A 24257-nucleotide genomic window follows, 5' to 3' on the forward strand; every position below is an offset into this window, starting at 1 on the left:
TTTTGACTGTTATTTGCTTCTTTATCTTCCAGTTTGCTGGTTTGATTCTCTGCTTTAGCAACTCTAATGTTGATTCCCTTTAATATATTGTTCATTTCAGTTACTGTATTTTTCATTTCCAACCAGTTTGTTTTTGTATTTTATGTTTCCTATCCCTTATTGAAGTTCTCATTGAATTCATCTACTCTTACCCTAAGTTCCTTGAGTATCCTTTTAACCAGTGTTTTGAACTCTGCGCCTGATAGATTGCTTGTTTCCATTTTGTGTAGTTCTTCTGGTGTTTTGTTTTATTGTTTTATTTAGGACATACTGATTTGTCTTCTCATTTTGTCTGCCTCCAAGTGCTTTTTCTACATATTAGGTAGAGGTGCTACCTTTCCTGGTCAAGGTAGAGTGGCCTTACATAGTAGAAGTGCTCTGGGGGTTTAGTGGCAGAGCCACCCTGGTCACTTACGTTGGGTGCTTCAGGTGTGCCCTGCCCTGTACTGTGCATCCTCCTGTTGTAGTTGAGCCTTGACTGTTGTTGGCAAGTCAGTGGAAGGGATTTACTCCCAGGCCATTTGGCTGCAAGGACCATCCACAGCTATAATGGAAGACGTGCTGTGTAGCATCCAACTCCATCGAGCAGAACTCACTTCAGCAAGGCTCAGGTGCCCAATGAGTTCACCCTTTGAATATGTTGCTCATGGACGTAGTTGTGTGGTGCTCTCTCTTGGTCTGGAACTCTCCCTGGTGTGCTTACTTTGGGACCTTATGAGATGAGCAGACTAAGATCAGTTGCTGCCTATGCCCTGCTTTAAAGCGATCTGCTTAAGGCTGCTACTTGTGCTGGGCTTCGGAGGTGATGGGGAGCGCCCATGCTGCAAACTGAGGCCAGTGTCACAATTTCCTGTCAAGAGGTACGGGGACATGCTGAAGCCAGATCCTGCTTGTTCAGTGTTTGTGAACCTTTGACAAATTTTAGGAAAGTTCTTAGCATGAGCCAAGACAGGCCGTTTGTATGTAAAAGCCACTGGAAGTTGCTTGGGTGGGCTCACAGTTGGTAGGATGCAGTTTCAGGGAATCACCAGGGCATGGTGATAGTCTTAGGTTTATAGAGACTCATATGGTTCTTGACTGCAGGCTCTTATCAAGAGGGTTCAGTAAGGAACAGTAACTTCTGCCAGTACTTTTGTCTGGGTAATAGCTGCTATTCCAGTACTCACCCCAAATCCAGACAATTTATTTGCTCCTTGTGTGTCCCTGGTGCCTTTTGAGCTGCTGCCCCAGCGCTGCAGCTCAGAGCAAGTGAGTCTGTGTGTGGGCCCTTTAAGAGGAACACCTGGGATTCCAGCAACCTCCCGTCTTAATCCCTGCTGGTTTTGATAACCAGAATTTATGGGGACTTCTCTTTCTGGCCCTAGAACTCTGGCTGGGGAGTCTGGTATGGGGTTGAGACCCTTAGCTCCTCAGGGGGACCTCCACAGTTGAGGTATCCCTCCTGATTTTTCATATGTGGGTATGGGACCAGCTCACTCTATCTCTCTGCCCCTCTTACCAGTTTAGATGTGGTTTCTTTTATATATCCTTAGTTACAGGACTTCTGTTCAGCTAGATTTCAGGTGGTTCTGAATAGTGATTTTTTGAAGTTGTAATTTTTATGTGATCCTGGGAGGATATGAGTACCATATTTACCTACTCTGACATCTTAACTGGAAGTCCAGCACATCAGATACTAATTACCATTTTAATTAGTCTTTTTTCTTTCTTGTTATGAAGAGTGGCAAAGGTTCTTTTATCTACTTACATTTGTACCTATGAAGGACGTAGGATATATTCTAGAAATGGAATTACTTATTCAGAATGAATATGAATTTTATTTTGAGTAGATAAAGTAATTGTCCTAAAATAGTCATATAAGTTTTAACTTTTTCCACACCCTTATTAATTTTGGGTAGTATAAAATGTCTTTGTATAAGAAATTATTTGTAAAGGTTACATATTATTATGTTACCATTACAGTTTCTATCTATTTTCCTATTGTTGGAGATGTAATAGAAATAATGCTACAGTGTTCATACACATGAATGTTGAATCATTTGATCAGGTGGATTTTAACTACAACTTGCTTCTGAAAGAAGCCAACTTGAAACAACATCTTTTTCCTTTGAAGGTATCCATTATCAAAAAACCACCTGAAAATGGACAAGTCGAGTCAATGGAAGATGACACTGATGAAAATGATTACCCTGCTAGTAGTGTTAGTGATGCAAATGAATCTGGAGAGAACCAGCTTAGTATTGGTAAATATATATTTAAAATAATTGGATTTCTTTTACCTCTTCATATTGATTTGGTATTCATAAAAGCCTTGTAGTTACTTAGTTTATGCTTGTTTTATTTCCTTTTGGTGTAGTCTGTTAGTATTGGGGTTTTTTCCTGTAATTTTTATATTCTCTAATTTTTAATTGAATTTATTAGTTTTCTGTTCTTCATTGGGAAAATTAACATGATACCTAAAAAAATCTCTTTAAAAAGAGAGTGATGAAGTATTCATAATGCCATCCCTTTTAATCTTTTTCTGTTATTTTGCTGTAGCCCCTTGGAAAATTGTAATCAGCATTGACTTTCATGTGTTTTTGATACCTTGTTTTCTTGTAACATTAATTATAAGCCTTTTTTCATTTAGCTACTTGTATTGATAATCATACTTTTTAATGGCTCCATAATATCTCAGTTAACATATATACTGTAATTTACTTGACCATTGTTTACTGTTATGAATTTAGATTCCTATATTTTCCTACAATTAACAGTACTGCAGTGAATGTTTGTCTTCATAGATTTATCCATAGGTCATTTCTTATGATAGAATCCTACAGTAACCTTTTATGAAGAATTTCAAAGCGTTTAGTGTATAATCATTTTAACCAATGGAAATGGTTTTGTTTTTCATATACTTTTATCTTTTTTGTTTATTTTGATAGGATATTTGAGTTAATAATCAGTGTATGTGGTTCTTGTGCTTGTCTCTTAGTTTTAGTAATTGCTCTTTATTTTTAGGTGCCGTGAGTCCTTTAGCTGAAGAACATCTGTCAAAGCAAGATCTACTTTTTTTAGACATGCTCAAGTTCCTTTGTGTGTGTGTAACTACTGCTCAGACCAGTACTGTGTCATTTAGAGCAGCTGATATTAGGAGGAAACTGTTATTGTTGATTGATTCCAGCATCCTAGACCCTACTAAACCTCTGCACCTACACATGGTGAGTTAAATGAAATGAAGGTTCTCTTCAGTTCTGTCTGACTTTGCTGCTAAATATAATGGACTGACATAAGAATCAAATAGTACCTTTACAGACTTGAAACTGCTTTCTTGAGAAATGAATCTGAGCCTGATATAAATATACTTTTTATTTTAATGTGCTGTTTAAAGAGAATGTAAGTGGATACTGAAACATTAAAACTTAGATGGTCTTTGGATAGATTTATTATTTTAGGTATGCTTTATTTTGTATTTTTTAAATTTTTTTATTACTATTTTTCTTAATATCTGAAGACCTTTATTTTTAAAACAGACTCAATATCTTACACCATTAATGATACTAAACAAAGACACAGCAGAAAATTGGTGTTGCAAACAATGACTTTTTTTCTCTTTATGTACGTTCTTTTGTTTTAATTAATTAATTAATTTTTCCAAATACATTTGTCTCTGCCTTCCCCCCACCACTTTCCCCTGCCCTCTCCCCCCTCTCCCTCCCTCAGTCCTTCCCTACTTTGGTTTTGTCCATGAGTCCTTGCTATATGTTCCTTGACTTGCCCCTTCCATTCCTTTTCCCCCACCCACCCACCCCTTCCTCCTTCCCTCGTCTCTGATAGTTTCTTTTCCTTTCACTGTTGCTGGTCATATTTTCCTTGCATCTTTGTATTATTGGTTAGGTTCTGCTTAGAGGTGAGATCATATGGTATTTGTCTTTCGCCCCTTGGCTTATTTCGCTTAGCATAATGCTCTCTAGTTCCATCCATCCTATCGCAAAGTGTAGTACTTCTTTTTTCTTTTTGCTGCGTAGTATTCCATTGTGTAAATGTACCATAATTTTTTGATCCACTCATCTACTGATGGGCATTTAGGTTGCTTCCAACACTTGGCTGTTGTAAATGGTGCTGCTATGAACATTGGGGTGCATAGGTTCTTCTGAATTGGCGTTTTGGGATTCTTAGGGTATAGTCCCAGCAGGGGAATCACTGGATCAAAAGGCAGTTCCATTTTCAGCTGTTTGAGGAAATTCCACATTGCTTTCCACAATGGCTGCACCAGTCTGCATTCCCACCAACAGTGGACTAGGGTTTCCTTTTCTCCACAGCCTCGCCAGCACCTGTTGTTTGTTGATCTGTTTATGATGCCATTCTGACTGGTGTGAGGTGGTACCTCATGGTGGTTTTGATCTGCATTTCTCTGATGGCTAGTGATGCCGAGCATCCTCTCAAATGTCTCTGGGCCCTCTGCATCTCTTCCTTGGAAAAGCGTCTGCCCAGGGCCTTTGCCCATTTTTTGATTGGATCGTTTGTCTTCTTGGAGTGGAGTCGTGTGAGTTCTTTATATATTTTGGAGATCAAACCTCTATCTGATATATCATTAGCAAATATATTTCCCATACAGTTAGCTCCCTTTTCATTTTGCTGCTGTTTTCTATAGCCATGCAGAAGCTTCTTATTTTGATGATGCCCCACTTGTTTATTCTTTCCTTTATGTCCCTTGCTTTAGGAGACATATCAGTGAAAAAATTGCTGCGTGGGATATCTGAGAGTTTCCTGCCAATGTTCTCCTCTAGGACTTTGATGGTGTTGCGACTTACACTTAAGTCTTTTATCCATCTTGAGTTTATTTTTGTGTATGGTGTCAGCTGATGATCCAATTTCAATGTTTTGCATGTAGCCGTCCAGTTCTCCCAGCAGCATTTGTTGAAGAGGCTATTATTACTCCATTTTATGTTTCTGCCCCCTTTATCAAATATTAGTTGCCCATGTAGACCTGGGCTTATTTCTGGGCTTTCTGTTTTCTTCCACTGATCTATGCGTCTGTTCTTGTACCAGTACCAGATTGTTTTGAGTATAAGTGGCTTCGTAGTATAGTTTGATGTATGGTATTGTGATCCCTCCTACTTTGTTCTTCTTTCTCAAAATTGCTGCAGCTATTCAGGGTCTTTTATCGTTCCATATAAATTTTTGAAATGTCTGTTCTATTTCTGTGAAATACGTCATGGTATCTTAATAGGGATTGGGTAGAATCTATAAATTGCTTTGGGTAGTATGGACATTGTGATGATGTTAATTCTTCCAATCCATGAGCACGGTATATGCTTCCATTTATTTGTGTCTTCCTTAATTTCTTTCTTCAATGTTGTATAGTTTTCTGCATACGGATCTTTTACCGCCTTGGTTAAATTTATGCCTAGGTACTTTATTTTTCTTTTTGCTATATCAAATGGTTTTTGTTTTTGTTTTTTTTTTCAGATTTCTTCTTCTATTTCATTGCTGGTGTACAAAAATGCCTTTGATTTCTGAATATTGACTTTGTATCCTGCTGTTTTGCCAAATTCACTTATTAGCTTGAGGAGTTTTTTGGTGGAGTCTACAGGGTTTTCTGTGTACACTATCATGTCATCTGCAAACAATGATAGCTTTACTTCCTCCTTTCCTATTTGGATGCCTTTTATTTCTTTTTCTTGTCTGACCTCTGTGGCTAGGACTTCATATACGATGTTGAAAAGAAGCAGTGAAAGCGGACATCCTTGTCATGTTCCCGACCTTAGTGGGAAAGCTTTCAGTTTTTGCCCATTGAGTATGATGTTGGCTGTAGGTTTTTCATATATGGCCTTAATTACGTTGAGGAATGCCCCATTTATTCCCATTTTGCTGAGCGTTTTGATCATGAATTGGGTGCTGTACTTTACGAATGCTTTTTCTGCATCTATCGAGATGATCATGTGGTTTTTGTCTTTTCTTTTATTTATGTGATGTATTACGTTTATTGATTTGCGTATATTGAACCAGCCGTGCATCCCTGGGATGAATCCCACTTGATCGTGGTAGATAATCTTTTTATGTATTGCTGGCTGCAGTTTGCCAATATTTTGTTGAGGATTTTAGCATCTATGTTCATCAGCGAAATTGGCCTGTAGTTTTCTTTCTTTGTAGGGTCTTTATTTGGATTTGGGATTAGGGCGATGCTGGCCTCATAAAAAGAGGCTGGGAGTCTTCCCTCCTCTTGGATTTTCTGTCATAGTCTGAGAAGGACAGGGGTTAGCTCTTCCTTAAATGTTTCGTAAAATTCTCCTGGGAAACCGTCTAGCCCAGGGCTTTTGTGTGCCAGGAGTTTCTTGATGACTGCCTCAATTTCCCCAGCTGTTATCGGTCTGTTCAGGCTTTGTGTTTCTTCCTTTTTCAATGTAGGAAGATTATACTTTCCTAGAAATTTGTCCATTTCATCGAGGTTTTCAAATTTCTTGGCATATAATTGTTCATAGTCGTTTCTTACAATCCTTTGTATTTCTGTGGTATCAGTTGTTATTTCTCCTCTTTTGTTTCTGATATTAATTATTTGGGTCCTCTCCCTTTTTTTCTTGATGAGGCTGCTTAAAGGCTTGTCGATTTTATTTATCTTTTCAAAGAACCAGCTCCTGGATTGGCTGATCCTTTGAATTGTTCTTTTGGTCTCTGTGTCATTCAGTTCTGCTCCAATCTGGACTATTTCCTTCCTTCTACTTGCTCTGGGATTTTTGTTGTTGCTTCTCCAGTTCTTGAAGTTGTAGTGTTAGGTCTTTTATATGAAATGTTTCTGTCCTTTTTAGGTAAGCCTGTATTGCTATGAACTTCCCTCTCAGGGGCAGCTTTGCTGTGTCCCATAGGTTTTGGACTGTTGTCTGTTCATTTTCATTTGTTTCCAGAAACTTTTTGATTTCTTCTCTTATCTCATTATTGACCGATTCATTGTTTAATAGTCTACTGTTCAGTCTCCATGAGTGTGCAAGTTTCTGAAGTTTCTCTTTGAGGTTGATTTCCCGTTTCAAGCCCTTGTGGTCCGAGAAAAAGTTTGGTATTATTTCAATTTTCCTGAATTTGCTGAGGCTTGCTTTGTGTCCTATCATGTGGTCTATCTTTGAAAAACTTCCACGAGCATTTAAAAAGAGTGTATATTTTGCTTCTTTGGGATGTAAGGTTCTATATATGTCAGTTAAGTCTATTTGATTCAGTGCGTCGTTCAGCTCCACAATATCCTTGCTGATGCTTTGTTTGGAAGATCTGTCCCTTTTTGACAGTGGGGTGTTGAGATCCCCTACTATCAGTGTGTAGTTGTCTATATCTTTTTGGAAGTCACCCAAGATTTTCCTTATATCCTTGGGTGTTCCTATGTTGGGTGCATATAAGTTTACAGTGTTTATGTCTTCTTGATAGAGTCTTCTTTTAAATATTATAAAGTGTCCCTCTGGGTCTCTTTTTATGGCCTTTGTTTGGAAATCTGTTTTGTCTGATATAAGTATTGCAACCCCTGCTTTCTTCTCTTGCCCATTTGCTTGGAATATTTTTTTCCATCCCTTTACTTCAATCTGTGTGGGTGTTTTGCTCTAAGGTGGGTCTCTTGTAGGCAGCATATGTGTGGGTCATGTTTTCTTATCCATTCAGCTATCTTGTGTCTTTTGATTGGGGCATTTAGTCCATTTACATTGAGAGATATTACTGATAGAAACCTATTCATTTTTTCTCCTTGTACCTGTGTTTGTCTCTTTCTCACTCTTCTCCTTCATCTTCTTAAACCAGTCCCTTTAGCATATCTTGGAGTGCTGGTTTGGTAGAGATGTATTGTTTTAGCCTTCTTTTGTCTGGGAAACTCCTTATTTCCTCTTCTGTTTTAATTGAGAGCCTCGCTGGGTAGAGCAGCCTTGGTTGTAGGCCCTTGCTTTTCATGACTTGGAATTTTTGTTGCCATTCCCTTCTGGCTTATAGTGTTTCTGTTGAGAAGTCAGCTCCTAGCCCTATCGGGGCCCCCTTGTATGTTACTTTCTCCTTCTCCCTTGCTGCCTTGGGGATTCTCTCTTTGCCTTTGATAGTTGCCATTTTAATGATGATGTTTCTTGGAGTGGACCTCCTCGGGTCCCTCTTGAGTGGGGCTGTCTGTGCCTCCTGTATCCATGAGACCTTTTCTCTCCTCCAGTTTTGGAAGTTTTCCATCATTACTTTTTCAAAGAGGTTCTCTATCCCTTACTCCTCTTCTTCTCCTTCTGGTATCCCTATTATACGGATATTATTGCATTTCAGGTTGTCCTGCATTTCCCTAAATGCCTCTTCATTCTTTTTGAGTCTTTTTTCTATTTCTTGTTCTTTCTGGGAGCTTTTTTCTACCTTATCCTCCGTCTCACTGATTCGATCCTCGGCTTCATCCAGCCTGCTTTGGATTCCATCTGCTGTGTTCTTGCGTTCACAAATGGTATTCTTCATATCCTCTTGTGTCTTCTTGATAGTTTCTATGTTCTTTTCCAGATTGATATAGTTTGCTGTAAGATCCTGGTAGTTGCTCTGCAGTTTTTCATAGTTATCTTTGAGCTTCCTTAGAACCATTGTTTTGAATTCAGTATCTGATAGTTTACTTGCCTCTATTTCATCTAGCTCTCTCTGTGGGTGTTCCTCCTTTCCCCTCACTTTGGGGGGAACTCGTTTTTCTCCCCATTTTTGTTAGAGTGTATTATTTTTTATTCATTCATTTATTTATTTTTGCTTTTGCTTCAATTGATCCATCTGGATTTCCTGACTTTGTGGATTAAACTTCTATGGTAGTAGGTGGGTCTTGTTATTTATTTATTTATTTATTTATTTATTTATTTATTTATTCTTTACTCTTCTTTCTGGGCCTGCCTCTGATGATGTCAGTTGTTGATCCTATATGACCTTGGGTCATTTTTGAGCCTTCCAGGAATCTGTCTCTGTCTGACTCTTGCTTTGGACAGCTCTGTGACGCCTGCGGCCAGGGAACCGTATTTCTGTGGATTGCTCTGCACTCTCTTGCCGGCTCCTTGAGCGCCCTCCCTGGCCCTGGCAGGATCCCCCGCTGGCCCGGGAGCGCCTGCACTCCGACCTGGGTGGGTGCATTCGCCCTGCCTGGGTTGGCATACTCGCCCAACCTCACGTGCTTGCCTGCCACCCCGTGTGCACCCCAGCACTGGTCAGTTTAGGGTCTTATATTGTGTGCTTTCCCCACTTTTGGCTCTTTGGGGGTGTGGCCTGCTCACACAAAATGGAGACTACGGAAATGGGAAGAAGTCAGCTCCGGGACTCTCCAGTTAATCCTGTCTCTAGTCTCTCCCCAAGGGTCTCTGGGCAGCTCTGTGACCCCTTCGGGTAGGGATCCCCTATTTTTGCAGACTGTAATCGCGCACCTTCTGGCTCACCCACCCGCTTCTGCCTCTTTGGGGGCGTGGCCTGCCTGTGCAAATGGAGATTCCGGAATGGGGAGGGACTCTGCTCCAGGGATCTCGGATAATCCTCCAGTTCTTTCCCTAACCCCTCTGTCTCCAGTCTCTCCTCAAGGGTCTCTTTGCAGCTGTGTGTCTCCTTTGGCCAGGGATCCTCTATTTCTTCGAGCCCGTCTGCACTCAGCCCCTAGCCCACACCACACAAGCTGTGTGCTGAACGCACAAAAGGCAGATTAATTTATTCTCTTACGCCTGGGTGAGGTAGTAGCTGCAGAGTGGGAGGTGAGTTACCACCGGGGCTCCACTGGCCACAGTCTCTGTTCTCTTAACAAGGTTTTCCTCGCCAATCTTTCCTCAGGCCCCAGCCCACTCTGTTGCCGCTTCTACCCAGAGATCAAGGAGGGCGGCTGCCACTGCCAATTTTTGCATTGGCCCTTTAAATGTCTCTTTACATCTCCAGCTGCCTGTCTCTGGCAGAGAGCTCCCCTTAAGCTTTTCAAGGTTGCGTTTTGTCTTTGTGTTTTTTGGTTTCAGCTGCTGTAGTCTAGGGGTCCCTGTTTATGGTTCATACTCTGTTCTTAGGGGGATCCAACTGGCCGTTTCAGTGTCCCTCTGGTACTGGTGCCCATGGGCACCGAGCCCACCCTCTTGAGCCCCCACCGCACTTCTCACCTGTTAGGATATATGAAAGTTGATTCCACTGTCTGTTCGCAGCTCCAAGGCTCCTCACCCTCTATCGTTCCATTGTTTTCCAGGTGATTTCTCCACTATTTAGTTGCAGTTCTAGTTTGGTCTTGGGAGAAGGTCTGCGTGACTCCCATTCACTCCTCCGCCATCTTTCCACTCAATTTTTTTTTTTTAAGTAGGCCAAGAAACCCAGATTCTAAAAGTAAAAGTAATGCTTACATAACATTTCAGTTGAAGCCTGAATCTTGCCTTGACCTTAGTTTTAATGCTTTTAATTTTTTGATGTAATTTCAAAGTGACAGTAAAGTTACAGTCCTACAAGGTCTTCATATTCCCTTCATGAGCTTCTACAGTTAACATTGATCACATTTGCTTTATCATTCTCTTTCTCTACACACACATACATCTTTTTTCCTGAATCATGTTGAGGTTAGGTTGCAGATGTGTTGCCTATTATACTCTAGGGTATATGTCCTATAACATGGTATAATCATCAGGAATATAACATTGTATTATTGCAGTTAGTTTTCAGGTTTGTTCAGGCTCTTTCTTTTTGGAACAGTTCCTTACTCTTTCCTTATCCTTTCTGATCTTCCTATTTTTTAATAGTATAGTCACTTGTTATTTAGAGTTTCCCACTTTGAGTTTATCTGTTGTTCCCTCAGGATTAGATTTAGATTTTGACTTTAGTGAGAATATTAAAGATGTAATTCCTCTCCTATACTAACCCCCTCAATCTATTCAGCTCTTTATTAATAGGTATCTCCAATTCCAATCCAACAACATAGGATTTATTTATTTATTTAATTTTCCCCCTCGGTTTTTTTTGCTCCATCTTTCAACATTAGGAGACCTGGCTTCTCATTTAACCTTAATACATTTAATATTTACTCAATATTCTTACATGTGACTAATCTGACCATATGCGCCATCCCCTTTGCCCTAGCCATGCTGAACATGGGAGAGTCCCTGACCCAGCAAATTGACAAACATGTCAGGCAATTTTTCCAGTCAGTACTGTGGGAAACATGCCAGGTCATCCAATAATTAGAATGTCTTGGAAACATGCAGGTTGAGTCTCTGTTAGAATTCTTGGTCACGTCTCCAGCCCTGACCAATGAGCAAGGCTGTGTGCTCTTCTTGATGTTTTGATGTTTAAGGCACTGCAGGACACTCAGTAACATCATACACATCACTTTCATTTTAAAATATTTAAAATGATCCAATATAATGTTTTTTCATAATATGTGAATGGGAGTAAGAAACATTTTTCCACGTAAAGATAAGGAAAAAAACTTCTAGTTTTTTTTACTAGATCCAGGAGATTATGTGGCAGCTCTCAGAAACAGTTATATTACCATTGAGAGCCTTGCCAGATTGCCTTATAGGAAGATAGATCAGTGTATTTGACTTCTTCCTGCCCACAATTATCTCTACTTTCTAAGATTTATTAATAGAATAGTTTTTAAACGTTGAAGTCTTATCCCTAAGCATTATTTTGGGAGAGCAGAAACATCAGTTCCAGATTCTTATTCAGTCTCTTGACCCCAACAATGATAACAACTATCATTTACTGAATTCCTACAATAGATGCAGTTCCTACATTTACTGAATTCCTACAGTAAATGGTTTTACATTCATTTCGTTTAATCCTCATAGTAATCCGGACAGGTGTTATATTCCCATTTTACAGGTGAGGGTACAAAGGCTTAGACGACAAGGCAAGTTTTTTAACCACACAAGTAGTAAGTTTTGTTAGGATTTGAATCCAGCTATGTTTTACTTCAAATCTTTTCATTTTTTTAATTATCCTGCCTTTTAAAAGAATTGACTAGCCAAGTATGTGTGCATGTGCATGTATGTATATATGCATGTATGGGTCTTTATATGAATTTTTGATTACATATATACTTAAGTAAGTGACATCTTTTTAAAAAACTGATTTCCCTCCCAACTGTCTTAGTATCTGGTGCTTTTAAAGGAGCTTCCTGGAGAAGAATATCCTTTGCCAATGGAAGATCTTGCTGAACTTCTGAAACCACTATCGTAAGAAATTGAAACCATGTTTTATGTTTACTTTAAATTTATCAACTGAATGATGTGTTCTGTTATGCTTATCAAGTTAAACTTTCCCTCCATAGCAATGTGTGTTCTTTGTATCGCCGTGACCAAGATGTTTGTAAAACAATTTTAAACCACACCCTTTACATAGTGATGAACTTATGTCAAGGCAGTGTGGATGCTGAGAACACAAGGGATGCTCAAGGACAGTTTCTAACAGTTATTGGGGCATTTTGGTAGGTACAGATTATTCTGTATTCTTATTTTCCTTTGGCTTCTGATACAGATGCAAATTTTGCATTTATGTGTTAGTGATTTCTTCTAATCCTTACATGTAACTGTATACATCTTTTAACAATAGTAGAATGTAATTTGTGTTTTCGTCCTTAATTTCTTGAGTATTACATTGTCTTTCTCTTAATACTTGGCTTTCTAAAGTGTGTTTAATGTATTTCCCTGCGAATTTTGAATCACTTAGTAGTTTGGCATGTGTAGTGAATAAAGCAAAATGTAACAAGTCTCAATCAGTTGAATCATTCATGGCCCTAAAATGAACAAATTGGCCTTGTCACTGTTTATTTCATGTATATAGTCAAAGTGTGAAATACCACCATGACACTTAATAGAGGAGCACATATATATAATTTAGAGCATTTGATAAGGACTTGTAAATCAATATAGAATATGGTTTTGAAATCTTTACTATAACAACAAAGACTTTAATAATCTTTCCCTCTAGATTAACTTGGTTAGCTAAAGTAAGAGAGCCCCTATATGAGGCATAATGATATAAATGTAATAATATACATTAAAATGAACTTGTAGCATTTCTTTTAGCTGAAATTTGTTTGGAAGGTTGAGAATAATGGCATATGCCACATGATGAAAATTAAAGTTAGCATGGAAAGAAATTTCGGAAATAACCTAAATTAACCCTAATGTCCACTGAATTTTTTTTTAACTGTCCTTTTATTGGAATAAATACTTGACATTGAAACACTTTATTTCAGGCACCTAACAAAGGAGGGAAAATGCACATTCTCTGTAAGAATGGCCCTAGTAAAATGCCTGAAAACTTTGCTTGAGGTGAGTTTCTCCATGTTAAGTAGTAGTAAGATTTCCATAATTAAAAAAAAATTTTTTTAAGCAGCCTTTTTTTCTGTTTGTTATGGGGTGATTTTTTGCTTAGTAGTTCATATTTAACCAAAAATGTTCTTTTTTCCATAGGCTGATCCTTGTTCAGAATGGGCTATTCTTAATGTAATGGGTAAAGATTTTCCTGTAAATGAAGTATTTCCACAGTTTCTTGCTGATAATGATCACCAAGTTCGCATGTTGGCTGCAGAGTCAATCAATAGGTAATGAGTCAGGTATTTATGAAATGTCTGGGTGCTGCAGATATCAGTGCAATGTCTAGGATAGTCATAGGTTACTAGTTGTGCTATTGAAAATAGCTGACACAGCTCTGACCAGCATGGCTCAGTTGGTTTGGCATCGTCCCACAAAGTGAAGGGTCATTAGTTCCAGTCCCGGTCAGGACACATGCAGGGGTTGCAGGTTTGGTCCCCCAGTTGGGGTACGGGCAAGAGGCAGCCAGTTGATGTGTCTCTCCCTCTCTTTTTCCTTCCCTTCTTCTCCCTTTAAATACAGATAAAATATTTTTAAAAATAACTAACACTATATGTAAACTATAATTAAAAATAAATGAAAAAATAGTTAACACTTACTGAGCATATACTGTGTGACTGGCTTTCAGGTTTTCTGTTAATTGTGACAAATCTATCAATTAGATACTATTATTATCCCCATTTTATAAATGAAAAGTCTGTGGCTTAAAAAGTAACTTGCTCATTGCCACAAAGCTTGTGAGTGGTTGAATAGAATAAGGTGTGTCTACTATCACTTATGGGAGATATAGAATGTTTGAATATCATTTTGATTTTATATAGGTTTGTTAAATGAAAACTAGTATATTTTACATTGTGCTAATTATATTTATTCAAGTGAATATACTGTTAGGCATGGGAATGATTATATTATAGGGAATGTTTTTATGTTTGAATAGCTAAAGAAGCAAATACTAGTTCCTTAAAGACTGAATGTTTATAAAGTTATCAAATTGATATTAAAACTAAATTGTAACCTACCTGTACCTTTCCCACCTTGCACTCCCTGTAAATAAAGTACCTGTCTGCTTTATATTTCTCTATAGCACTATCACCACTTGAAATGCTGTAGTTTAACACATTTACCTAGGATAATGAGCTCCTAGATGTCATTGTATTTTGTTGATTTAGCATCTAAAGTAATAATTGCTATGTGGTAGGTATTTAACAATTTCTAAAATCAATGAATATTTGAAAAAAAAATTCCATTATACTTTGAAAACATTGAAGCTGGAAATCATTTGAGTAACTTTGCTATTCACATTTAAGAGACCCAGAATTAAAAATCACTGTAAAGATACTGTTCCAGCAGTTACATAAACATATGTTAGATAGCCTGATGTGTCCAAAGTTTGAATATGCTGACAGTAATGTTTGTATAAATCAGAATTGTGTCTAACTCCTCAGCTTTAGGACTCTTCAGGAAAACCGTGGTACATTGTAAGGTTGCTAACATGGGCTTTATTTCATGTCCTTAGGCTAGGATAGAGAATACATCCTGAAGTTCAAGTCCTGAGGCTATAATCAGAGAAATAAAGAAAAAACTGATGCTTGCCAGAAGGATAGGTGGTGAGGAAATGGATGAACAAGGTTAAGGGGAAGGAGAAGTACAAAATTCCAGTTATAAAATAAATAGCCACTAAGATGTAGTATACAGCTCAGGGAATATAGTCAATAATATTGCAGTAACTTTGCATGGTGACAGATCATTTCTACACTTAGTGTGATGATACCATTATAAGGTATATAAATATTGAATCACTATGTTGTACACCTGAAACTAGTGTAATATTATATGCAAACCATACTTTAATAAAAAAATTATAAGAAATTTTTAAAAGATGGAGGTGTAGAGGATCGTAAGTTGAATATAATAAAGCAGGTAATAGATTAGCATTCAACAGTCTGTTAGGATTCAAAGTATAAATTTAAGAATGGCATGAACTTATCATTTGCTGATTTCTTTAAGTGTTTACTTGTTGTATATCTAGTATTTGGCAATTTTAAGAGAGATTTAATAAAGTAGAGGAATCAGGGGAACACCAAAAAGTTTTAAAGTCTTGGCAGTAAAAGAGCATAAAGGACAAAATTTATTGGAGAGTTGTCCTTAAATATACTTAGGTTATTCTTTAAAAGGCACTGGTCTCCATCAGATAAAAAATTTAAGTGCAACAGCAAGGCTTTCAGGATGATTGAATAGTAGAGCAGGTTGATGTAAGAGTCTCTGGCTCCTTCTAATTGGCATTTGACCACAGGACAGTTTCTTTTCTGGGTAGTATGAGTTCAGGCCTATTTAAGTTTGGACAATAAGCTAAAAGAGCTTTTGAGATTCTTTTTGGCTGTAGGAGTAAAATGGAGTATATGGTAAAGACTCTAATATTAAGCAATGGATCTAAACTTCTTTTAAATTGACTCAGATTTTCTCAGTCTTTTGAAAGAAGACCTAGGATGTTAGAATGTCTCACAGAGTAACTTATTTTTGTCCTGTAATATGCTTTGGAAAGTAAAGGTAAAAAAATCATTTCACTTATTGCTTTTTTTTAAAGATTATTTCAGGATATGAAAGGAGCAGGTTCTTCGACATTACTGAAAGCACTTCCTTTGAAGCTCCAGCAAACAGCTTTTGAAAATGTATACTTGAAAGCTCAGGAAGGAATGAGAGAAGTGGTAATTATAGTAATGTATATTTGCTATTGTCATATACTTTCTGTAAATATACCATATATTGCTTTACCAACTTTGGCCTAAGATACTTATACCTGGTAGTTTACAGTATAAAATTAGACTAAAACAACTATATGAATGGATTGAAATCACTATATGTGTAAGTTAGACTTGATTAAATAATGGCAGTTTCCTTTAGTTCAACTTATATGTAGCATTTTTATGGAAAAACAATTTTCTGAGTTTTTTAGAAGTATAAATGGCTTTCTTTTTTATTAAAAAGTCTTTTTTCATAAGATCTTGACGAAAACTAGTTCAGAGAACAGGTGACAATGGGAAGAAATGGATTGAGAAAAATGTTCTATTAGGGAAGATCAAATTATGTTGGTGTTCTTTAGTGAACCTTATGATGTTCATATTTCTCTGTAGAAGAACCATTTTTTTCTTAAAATGCAAATTGTCTTAGTGTTAGAATGGATTTATTTATGCCTTCATTTGTTTGTAAAAAGTGTAGGAGGCAGTTAAGCATATGTCTGTCTATTCTGTGGTAGCATAAGACTGAAAAGGATAGTTGCATGAAAGAATCATAATTTAGAAAAAGATTTCAATAGGTTTGAAAGATGAGTGTAAGTAGTATAAAATTTTTAGAGATAATGTATATTATGCACTTAAAAAGGGAAAATATTAATGTGGCAACAATTCATTTAAAAAAGATGTAAGAGGTATTACATCTTAACACACTATTAATCAACATTGTAATAGTTATTCAAAGAAAGCAAAGTCTGTCTTTGACATCATTGATAGAAGCATATTGTCATGAACAAAGTGACAAAAAGAATTTGATCATTTTAGAGGGCAGCTAGCATGTTGAGTTGAGCTATGAGTAAAAGTAGACTTTTAACTAGGATGTTAGTTTGTAGACCTGTCTCTTATAAGAAATAGGTGGAGTTGACTTAGTGTAGACCTCATAGCTATTTTTAAAAATGTGATTGATTACCATTTAGTAAAAGAATTAGGTACTTAATTTTTCTTGTACCAAAAACCAGAACTAGGATCTGAGACTAGCAGTTTTTTCTAAATGCGCATAGAAACTTATTATCAAAAAATGTACATATCTTTAGGGATATATAATGATTGAAGCATATATCATTCTATCTAGTGTAATTGTATTGATCCTTTTGGTAACATATGTGATAATATTTTAAAAAGTATGAAGAGCTACATAATGTTATTATGATAATATATTATGAGGTATACTTGGGACTTAAAGAGGAACTTTTAATCTCTCTCACCTTCTTGCAGTTTCTTTTCTTTTTTCTTTGAAGTGCTTTATACCTCACTATTTATATTTAGCAGTTCATTCCATATCTTATCAAAAGCAATCTTTGCCACTCCAGAAACTGATATGTTCTCAAAATATCTACGCTTAGCTTCATCACTGTAGGATTTAATACTTGTTCACAGGTGTCTTAGATGTTGTCATGGTGAACTTTGACTTTAGTCTGGTTTATTTGTAATTTTAAATATTTACATTACATTATTGTTCAAAATTCTTAAGTCCCACAGAGCTGAAAATCCTGAACTTTTGGATGAGATTTATAATAGAAAAGCTGTTCTACTGACGATGATAGCTGTGGTTTTAAACTGTAGTCCTGTCTGTGAAAAACAGGCTTTGTTTGTCCTATGCAAGTCTGTGAAAGAGAATGGATTAGAGCCTCACCTCATTAAAAAGGTACACATGGATGAGTATAATCTTCCTTGGGTAACTTTTAAACAATTAAAAAAGTTAAATTAGAATATCAGAATGGCACTTATCAAAGACTTGGGGACAGTTTTATTTTTTAATAGTGTATTTTAAATAATGTCTTTATTTATATGCTCTGTTATTTCTTGCATTCAGTTTAAGAGCATTTCACAAGGCATACATTGAACTAACACAGGTGAATGACCTGTTGTCATGCAGACTAGGCCCTGTGGAATAGCATTTATTGAGGGAAAGACATAAAGAAAACAGCAGTAATAGGTGTTTTTCCTTACTGATTCTCGGGCAGGACATTGGGATCCAGCGGGGCCAGGAATCAAATTTTAAAGCTGTTCAGTTGGGTTTTTTCATTGGGTTTAGGACTGGGAAGAAATATTATTTTACTTTAGACCATCCTTTTTGTATTCCTTTGGAATATAATTTGAAAATTGCAAACAAGTTGAAAATTTGTCTGTATTTATTTAACATTTATTAAAGGTTTGCTGCGTGCCAGGTACTATGCTAATTATATTAAATGCAGTTTTCTTTTTTAGACTTGAAGTGCATACTTTTATTATTGCCATCACATAGCTGAATAAATCAAGATATAGAAAAGTTAAATGAATACTTAAGTCATACTGTTAGTACATATTAAGAAAGATTTAAATAACATGTTACCTTGCTGTTTGCTTAAAGAATTTACTTTTTTTTGATTTGTACAGGTTTTAGAGAAAGTTTCTGAAACTTTTGGTTATAGACATTTAGAAGACTTCATGGCTTCTCATTTGGATTATCTGGTTTTGGAATGGCTAAATCTTCATGATACTGAATACAGCTTATCCTCTTTTCCTTTTATTTTATTAAACTACACAAACATCGAGGATTTCTATAGGTAGGTTTACACATGGCACATGTGAAATATGTTTAACTTAAAATTAGGTAATAGAGTTTGGCAATCCCACCTCCACATACATAGACATTGGAGGTTGTATACTATGAGAGGCAGGACAGGTTGTTTTAATGAAAGTATATTGAAGGGAATCACTGGACTTTGGATCTGGTCCTTGCTGTGTCAGTAACCGGTTGTGTAATTTTAAGCAAGTCATGTAACCATCCTTTGGGACATGATTTTTTAAATCTGTGAAGACAGTTAATTTACACGAGATCTTTAATGTTCCTTTCAGATTTAACATTTGTTAATCTTTTCTGTGAAAAGCGAAAGATGAACTACTACTGCTGGTTATTTCTGCCTTGTTTTTATTTTCTGTTGCTTGACTATTGGATGTTTAGTCATTGGTATTTTAATGTAACAGTATTTATTTTGCTAACTAACTCTAGAGTATTTTGAAAATGGAGAGGCTTGAAATAACTAAAGAGTAATTTGTGGTTATCAGGATGAAGGGAAGGAAGTTCATAATTTTTAAGTGGTTTTTATTCATTTAGTTTGTCAATAATATTTATATTTATTCCTTGAATTTATAGATTGCTTTCACATTTCATTTTAAAATAGTTTTATATAAATTACATATGCAGAAGTAGTAAACTTAATTTAATTTCTACCTTTTTTAAGTATATTTTATTGGTTATGCTATTACAATTGTACCATTTTTCTTCTTCCCTTTATTCCTTCCACACTGCACCTGCCATCCCTCCAGCATTCCCCTACCCCCCAGTTCACGCCCACGGGTTGTACATAGAAGTTCCTTGGCTTCTCTATTTCCTATACTATTCTTAACCTACCCCTGTCTCTTTTGTGTCTACCAATTATGCTTCTTATTCCCTGTACCTTTTCCCACATTCACCCCCCATGCCCTCCCCAGCGATAACCCTCCATGTTCTCTCCACTTCTGTGATTCTGTTCCTGTTTTAGCTGTTTGCTTAGTTTGTTTTTGTTTTTTTAGGCTCAATTGTTGATAGTTGTGAGTTTGTTGTCATTTTACTGTTCATAGTTGATCCTCTTCTTTTTCTTAGATAAGTCCTTTTAACATTTCATAGAATAAGGTGATGATGAACTCCTTTAACTTGACCTTCTAAATGATAGCTTTGCTAGGAAGAGTAATCTTGGATGTAGGCCCTTGCCTTCTATGACTTTGAATACTTTTTCCCAGTCCCTTCTTGCCTGTAAGATTTCTTTTGAGAAATCAGTTGATGGTCTTATGGTAACTCCTTTGTAGGTAACTGTCTCCATATCTCTTGCTGCTTTTAAGATTCTCTCCTTTTCTTTAATCTTGGGTAATTTAATTATGATGTATCTTAGTGTGTTCTTCCTTGGATCAAACTTCTTTGGGACCCTCTGAGCTTCCTGGACTGCCTGGAAGTCTGTTTCCTTTGCCAGATTGAGGAAGTTCTCCTTCATTATTTTTTTAAAATAAGTTTTCAATTTCTTGTTCTTCATTTTCTCCTTCTAACACCCCTATGATTCAGATGTTGGACCATTTAAAGTTGTCCCAGAGATTCCTAAGCCTCTCCTCATTTTTTCGAATTCTTGTTTCTTCATTCTGTTCTGGCTGAATGTTTATTTCTTCCCTTTGTTCCAAATCGTTGATTTGAGTCCCGGTTTCCTTCCCTTCGCTGTTGGTTCCCTGTATATTTTTATGTCACTTTGCATAGCCTTCACTTCTTCCTTTATTTTTCGTCCATACTCAGTCTTTTCTGTGAACATCCTGATCACCAGCGTTTTGAATTCTACGTTTGATAGGTCGTCTATCTCCTCGTCACTTAGTTCTTTTTCTGGAGTTTTGATCTGTTCTTTCACTTGCACCATATTTCTTTGTGTCAGTGTACCTGTTACATTGTAAAGGGCAGAGCCTTAGGTCTTCACCAGGGTGAGACAACCCACTTCGCTGTGTTGTGGTGCTGTATGTGGGGGAGGGGTCAAAGGGAACAGTGCCACTTGCTTGGCTCTCACCCCGCTTACAGTCACTTCCTTTGCTTCCATAAGCAGATTGTGTCCTTTCAGGTGCTCATTCCCTGGTGGATGGGCTTGTGTATGTGCTAGGATCCTGTGGGCTTTCCCATGGTCTCTCCTGAGAAACTGGGAGTTTCTCTTGTGCTGCAACCCCCACAGGGTTTTACAGCCTGAGATTTTGAGCCTTTAGCTCTCCATGCCAGAACCCTGGGTTGTGCAGTCTGTCTCTGTCTCGCTCCCAGTTGTTCCTCCCAGGTCATCCACACTTGAATGTGGGACTTTTTGGTCCTCCAGCCACTGCCTTGCTGCACGTCCTATACTTCCGGGCTGCCTGTCTCCGCCCCTCCTACCAGTCTAGATGAATGTTTCTTTAACTCCTTGGTTGTCGGACTTCCATGCAGTTCAATTTTCTGGCAGTTCTTTTTTTTTTTTTTTAAATTGGTTGTTATCCTTCTTTTCTTTGGGCAATGAAGTAAAGTGTATCTACCTTCGTCTCCATCTTGGCTGGAAGTTCCAGTTTCTACTTTTTTGATGATGAAATTAAGGTAGTATATTTTAAGATCTTTCTTTTTTGTGTGACTATTTAGGATTTACTTAATTACTCCATTTATAAAATTAGGGTAAGGGAACAGCAAACTAACATAAGTTAAAATGGTGCCTCCTCTTTTGCACAACCACATCAAAATTACGACTAAACCATAGAACAGTCATCATTCAGAACCAAGAGGTCAAGCTGAATGGAAGTCCTACAACTGCAGAATTAAAGAAGAAACCAACTATGAAATTAAAGAAGCAACCACATCAAGACTGGAAGGAGAGGCAGAGATGCAGAACTAGCTGGTTGTACACCCATGAGTGGTGGATAAAAACTGATGGGATATCTCAGGATTGCAGAGTCCAAGCCCAGCACTAGGCTCCCTACACCAGGGTTCAAGTGCTAGGAAGATAAGTCTCCATAATTTCTGGCTGTTAAAACCAGTGGGGATTGAGACTGTGGAACATTGAGCTGCTGGAACTTCAGGCAGTTCCTCTTAAAGGGCCCCATGCACAGACTTCTTTGGACTCACTCCTTCTGAGCTGTAGCATGTGGGGCAGAAGATTGAAAGACATCAGACACTTACAGGGAGAAACTGAATTGTTTTGCATCAGGGTGAGAGCTGAGTGGCAGCTTTCTCCTAGACAGAAGGGTTGGCAAAGTCTACTGTTAATTTTCTGAGCCTTCCCCCTACAGAGCCACAGAGCCCCAGAGCCAGTAGGCAGGCGCAATATCTGAGACTCCATCAACCTGGCTCACAGTGTTTGCTCCACCCTGGTGATTCCCTGAGTCTCTGCCCCACCTGGCTTTTGGGCCCACCTAAGCAGTTTCTAGTGGCTTTTCTATATGAATAGTTTGTCTTGACCCATGCTTCAGATTTTCATAAATTTCCTCAAATAAGCCACATATGGCTTCAGCAAGTCTCGTACCTGTTGCCTCTGGCCTGGCAGTAGCAGCAACTGGCCTTGGTTCACAGCTTGTCCTCACCTGAGAACCCCCAACCCTAGCAAAAATAGCAGACTTCTGCAGATCACTTTGTAGCTTATGTTGTGTGGCCCTGGACATGCCAATAGCAAAAAGGCTCAACCACAACAGAAGGGTGAACACAGCCCACACAAAGGTAGAGGTAGCAGCTCTGCGTAATACATAGGAACAAACACAGGGAGTCCGCCAAAATGAGAAGACAAAGAAACATGGCCCGAATGAAAGAACAGATCAAAACTCCAAAACAGAACTAAACAAAATGGAAATAATCAACTGACCAAATGCAGAGTTCAAAACACTGGTTATAAGGATGCTCAAGGACCTTAGTGAGAACCTCAACAGCAGAAAAAAGATCCAGTCAGAAACAAAGTCTACACTAACTGAAATAAAGAACAGTTTACAGGGAATCAAAAGCAGAGTAGATGAAACCCAGAATCATATCAATGATTTACAATATAGGGAAGCAAAAAACACCCAATCAGAACAGCAAGAAGAAAAAAAGAATCCAAAAAAATGAGGATAATGTAAGGAGCCTCTGAGATAGCTTCAAGCATACTAATGGTCATATCACAGGGGTGCCAGAAGGAAGAGAGAGAGCAAGAAATTGGAAACCTATTTGAAAAAGTAATAATAGAAATCTTCCCTAACTTGGTGAAGAAAATAGACATACAAGTCCAGGAAGAACATAAAGTCTCAAACAAGATGAACCCAAAGAGGCCCACACCAAGACACATCATAATTAAAATGCCAAAGTTAAAGACAAAGAGAGAATCTTAAAAACAAGAGAAAAGCAACTAGTTACCTACAAAGGAACTCCTGTAAGACTATTAGCTGATTCCTCAAAAGAAACTTTGCAGGCGAGAAGGGATTGACAAGAAATATTGAGTGATAAAAAGTAAGGACCTACAACCAAGGTTACCCAGCAAAGCTATCATTTAGAATTGAAGGACCAATAAAGAGCTTCCAAGACAAGAAAAAAAACTAAAGGAGTTCACCACCACAAAACCAGTATTATATGAAATTTTAAAGGTTTTCCTTAAAAAGAAGATAAAAATATGAACAATAAAATGGCAGTAAGTACCTATCTATCAACAATTGATTCCAAAAAACAAAATAAACAAGCAGAGGAGAAACAGGATCATAGATACAGAGACGATTTTGATGACTGTCAGATGGGAGGATGGTTGGGAGTGAGCAAAAGAGATGAGGGGGTTAAGAAGTAGTAATTGATAGTTACAGAGTATTCATTTGTATGTAAAGTATAGCATTGGGAATAGAGTAGCCAATGAACATATATGCATGACCCATGAACGTCAACAGTAGTGTGGGGATTGCCTCAGTGGGTGACTTGGCAGAGGGGAGCAAAGGTGGAAAATTGGGGACAACTGTAATAGCAAAACCATAAAATATAATGTCAAAAATTTAAAAAAGCAAGCTAAACTAAAACTAATAAATTTAGAGTAACAATGCTTCATTTTTATATAAATGATATGGTAATGCTTATTTAAAATGTTTTATTTTAAAAACCATATTATAAAATTTACTATGAAAAGTTATGCAGGATTTATATTTTAAATTTTTATATTTTAGATCTTGTTATAAAGTTTTGATTCCACATCTGGTGATTAGAAGTGACTTTGAAGAGGTGAAGTCCATTGCTAATCTGATTCAAGAGGACTGGAAACGTCTTCTAATAGACTGCTTTCCAAAGATTCTTGTAAATATTCTTCCTTACTTTGCCTGTGAGGTGACAGGAGACACTGGGATGGCACAGCAAAGAGAGAACGCTTCCAAAGTCTATGATATGCTTAAAGATGAAAACTTACTAGGTAAACAGGTATGGCTTCAACTTTAACCTCCATTTTTTCCCTAATTTATCTGAACTATAACTTTAAAATATAAGGCTCTTTTTTCATTTATACAGTTAGGTTGACTATGTGATAATCACTGTCTAGTACAGACCATTAATATTTTGTTTTTATACAGTGTTGTCTCCTGATTGGCTTTTAAATGTTTTTAATCAAAAATTTTTTAAAGATCTCTTGAATAATTTTATTTTTTTTTA

The 24257-nt window shown here is 37.3% G+C and overlaps 1 protein-coding gene across 1 annotated transcript in view; it reads left to right on the forward strand.

The window, feature by feature from the left end:
* ATM (ATM serine/threonine kinase) overlaps positions 1 to 24257 on the forward strand; it is a 179595-nt gene that overhangs the window by 51680 nt on the left and 103658 nt on the right. Inside the window, exons 17-26 of the mRNA XM_054592505.1 lie at positions 2153 to 2282; positions 3043 to 3242; positions 12097 to 12179; positions 12275 to 12430; positions 13205 to 13280; positions 13422 to 13552; positions 15907 to 16027; positions 17583 to 17756; positions 18488 to 18657; positions 23783 to 24029. Of these exons, the coding sequence (XP_054448480.1) occupies positions 2153 to 2282; positions 3043 to 3242; positions 12097 to 12179; positions 12275 to 12430; positions 13205 to 13280; positions 13422 to 13552; positions 15907 to 16027; positions 17583 to 17756; positions 18488 to 18657; positions 23783 to 24029 (1488 nt within the window). The remainder of the gene's footprint in view (positions 1 to 2152; positions 2283 to 3042; positions 3243 to 12096; positions 12180 to 12274; positions 12431 to 13204; positions 13281 to 13421; positions 13553 to 15906; positions 16028 to 17582; positions 17757 to 18487; positions 18658 to 23782; positions 24030 to 24257) is intronic.

Source organism: Pteronotus mesoamericanus, unplaced genomic scaffold (assembly GCF_021234165.1).
Source record: "Pteronotus mesoamericanus isolate MK-2021 breed Mesoamerican mustached bat unplaced genomic scaffold, CSHL_Meso_final scaffold_36, whole genome shotgun sequence".
NCBI classification, from domain to species: domain Eukaryota; kingdom Metazoa; phylum Chordata; class Mammalia; order Chiroptera; family Mormoopidae; genus Pteronotus; species Pteronotus mesoamericanus.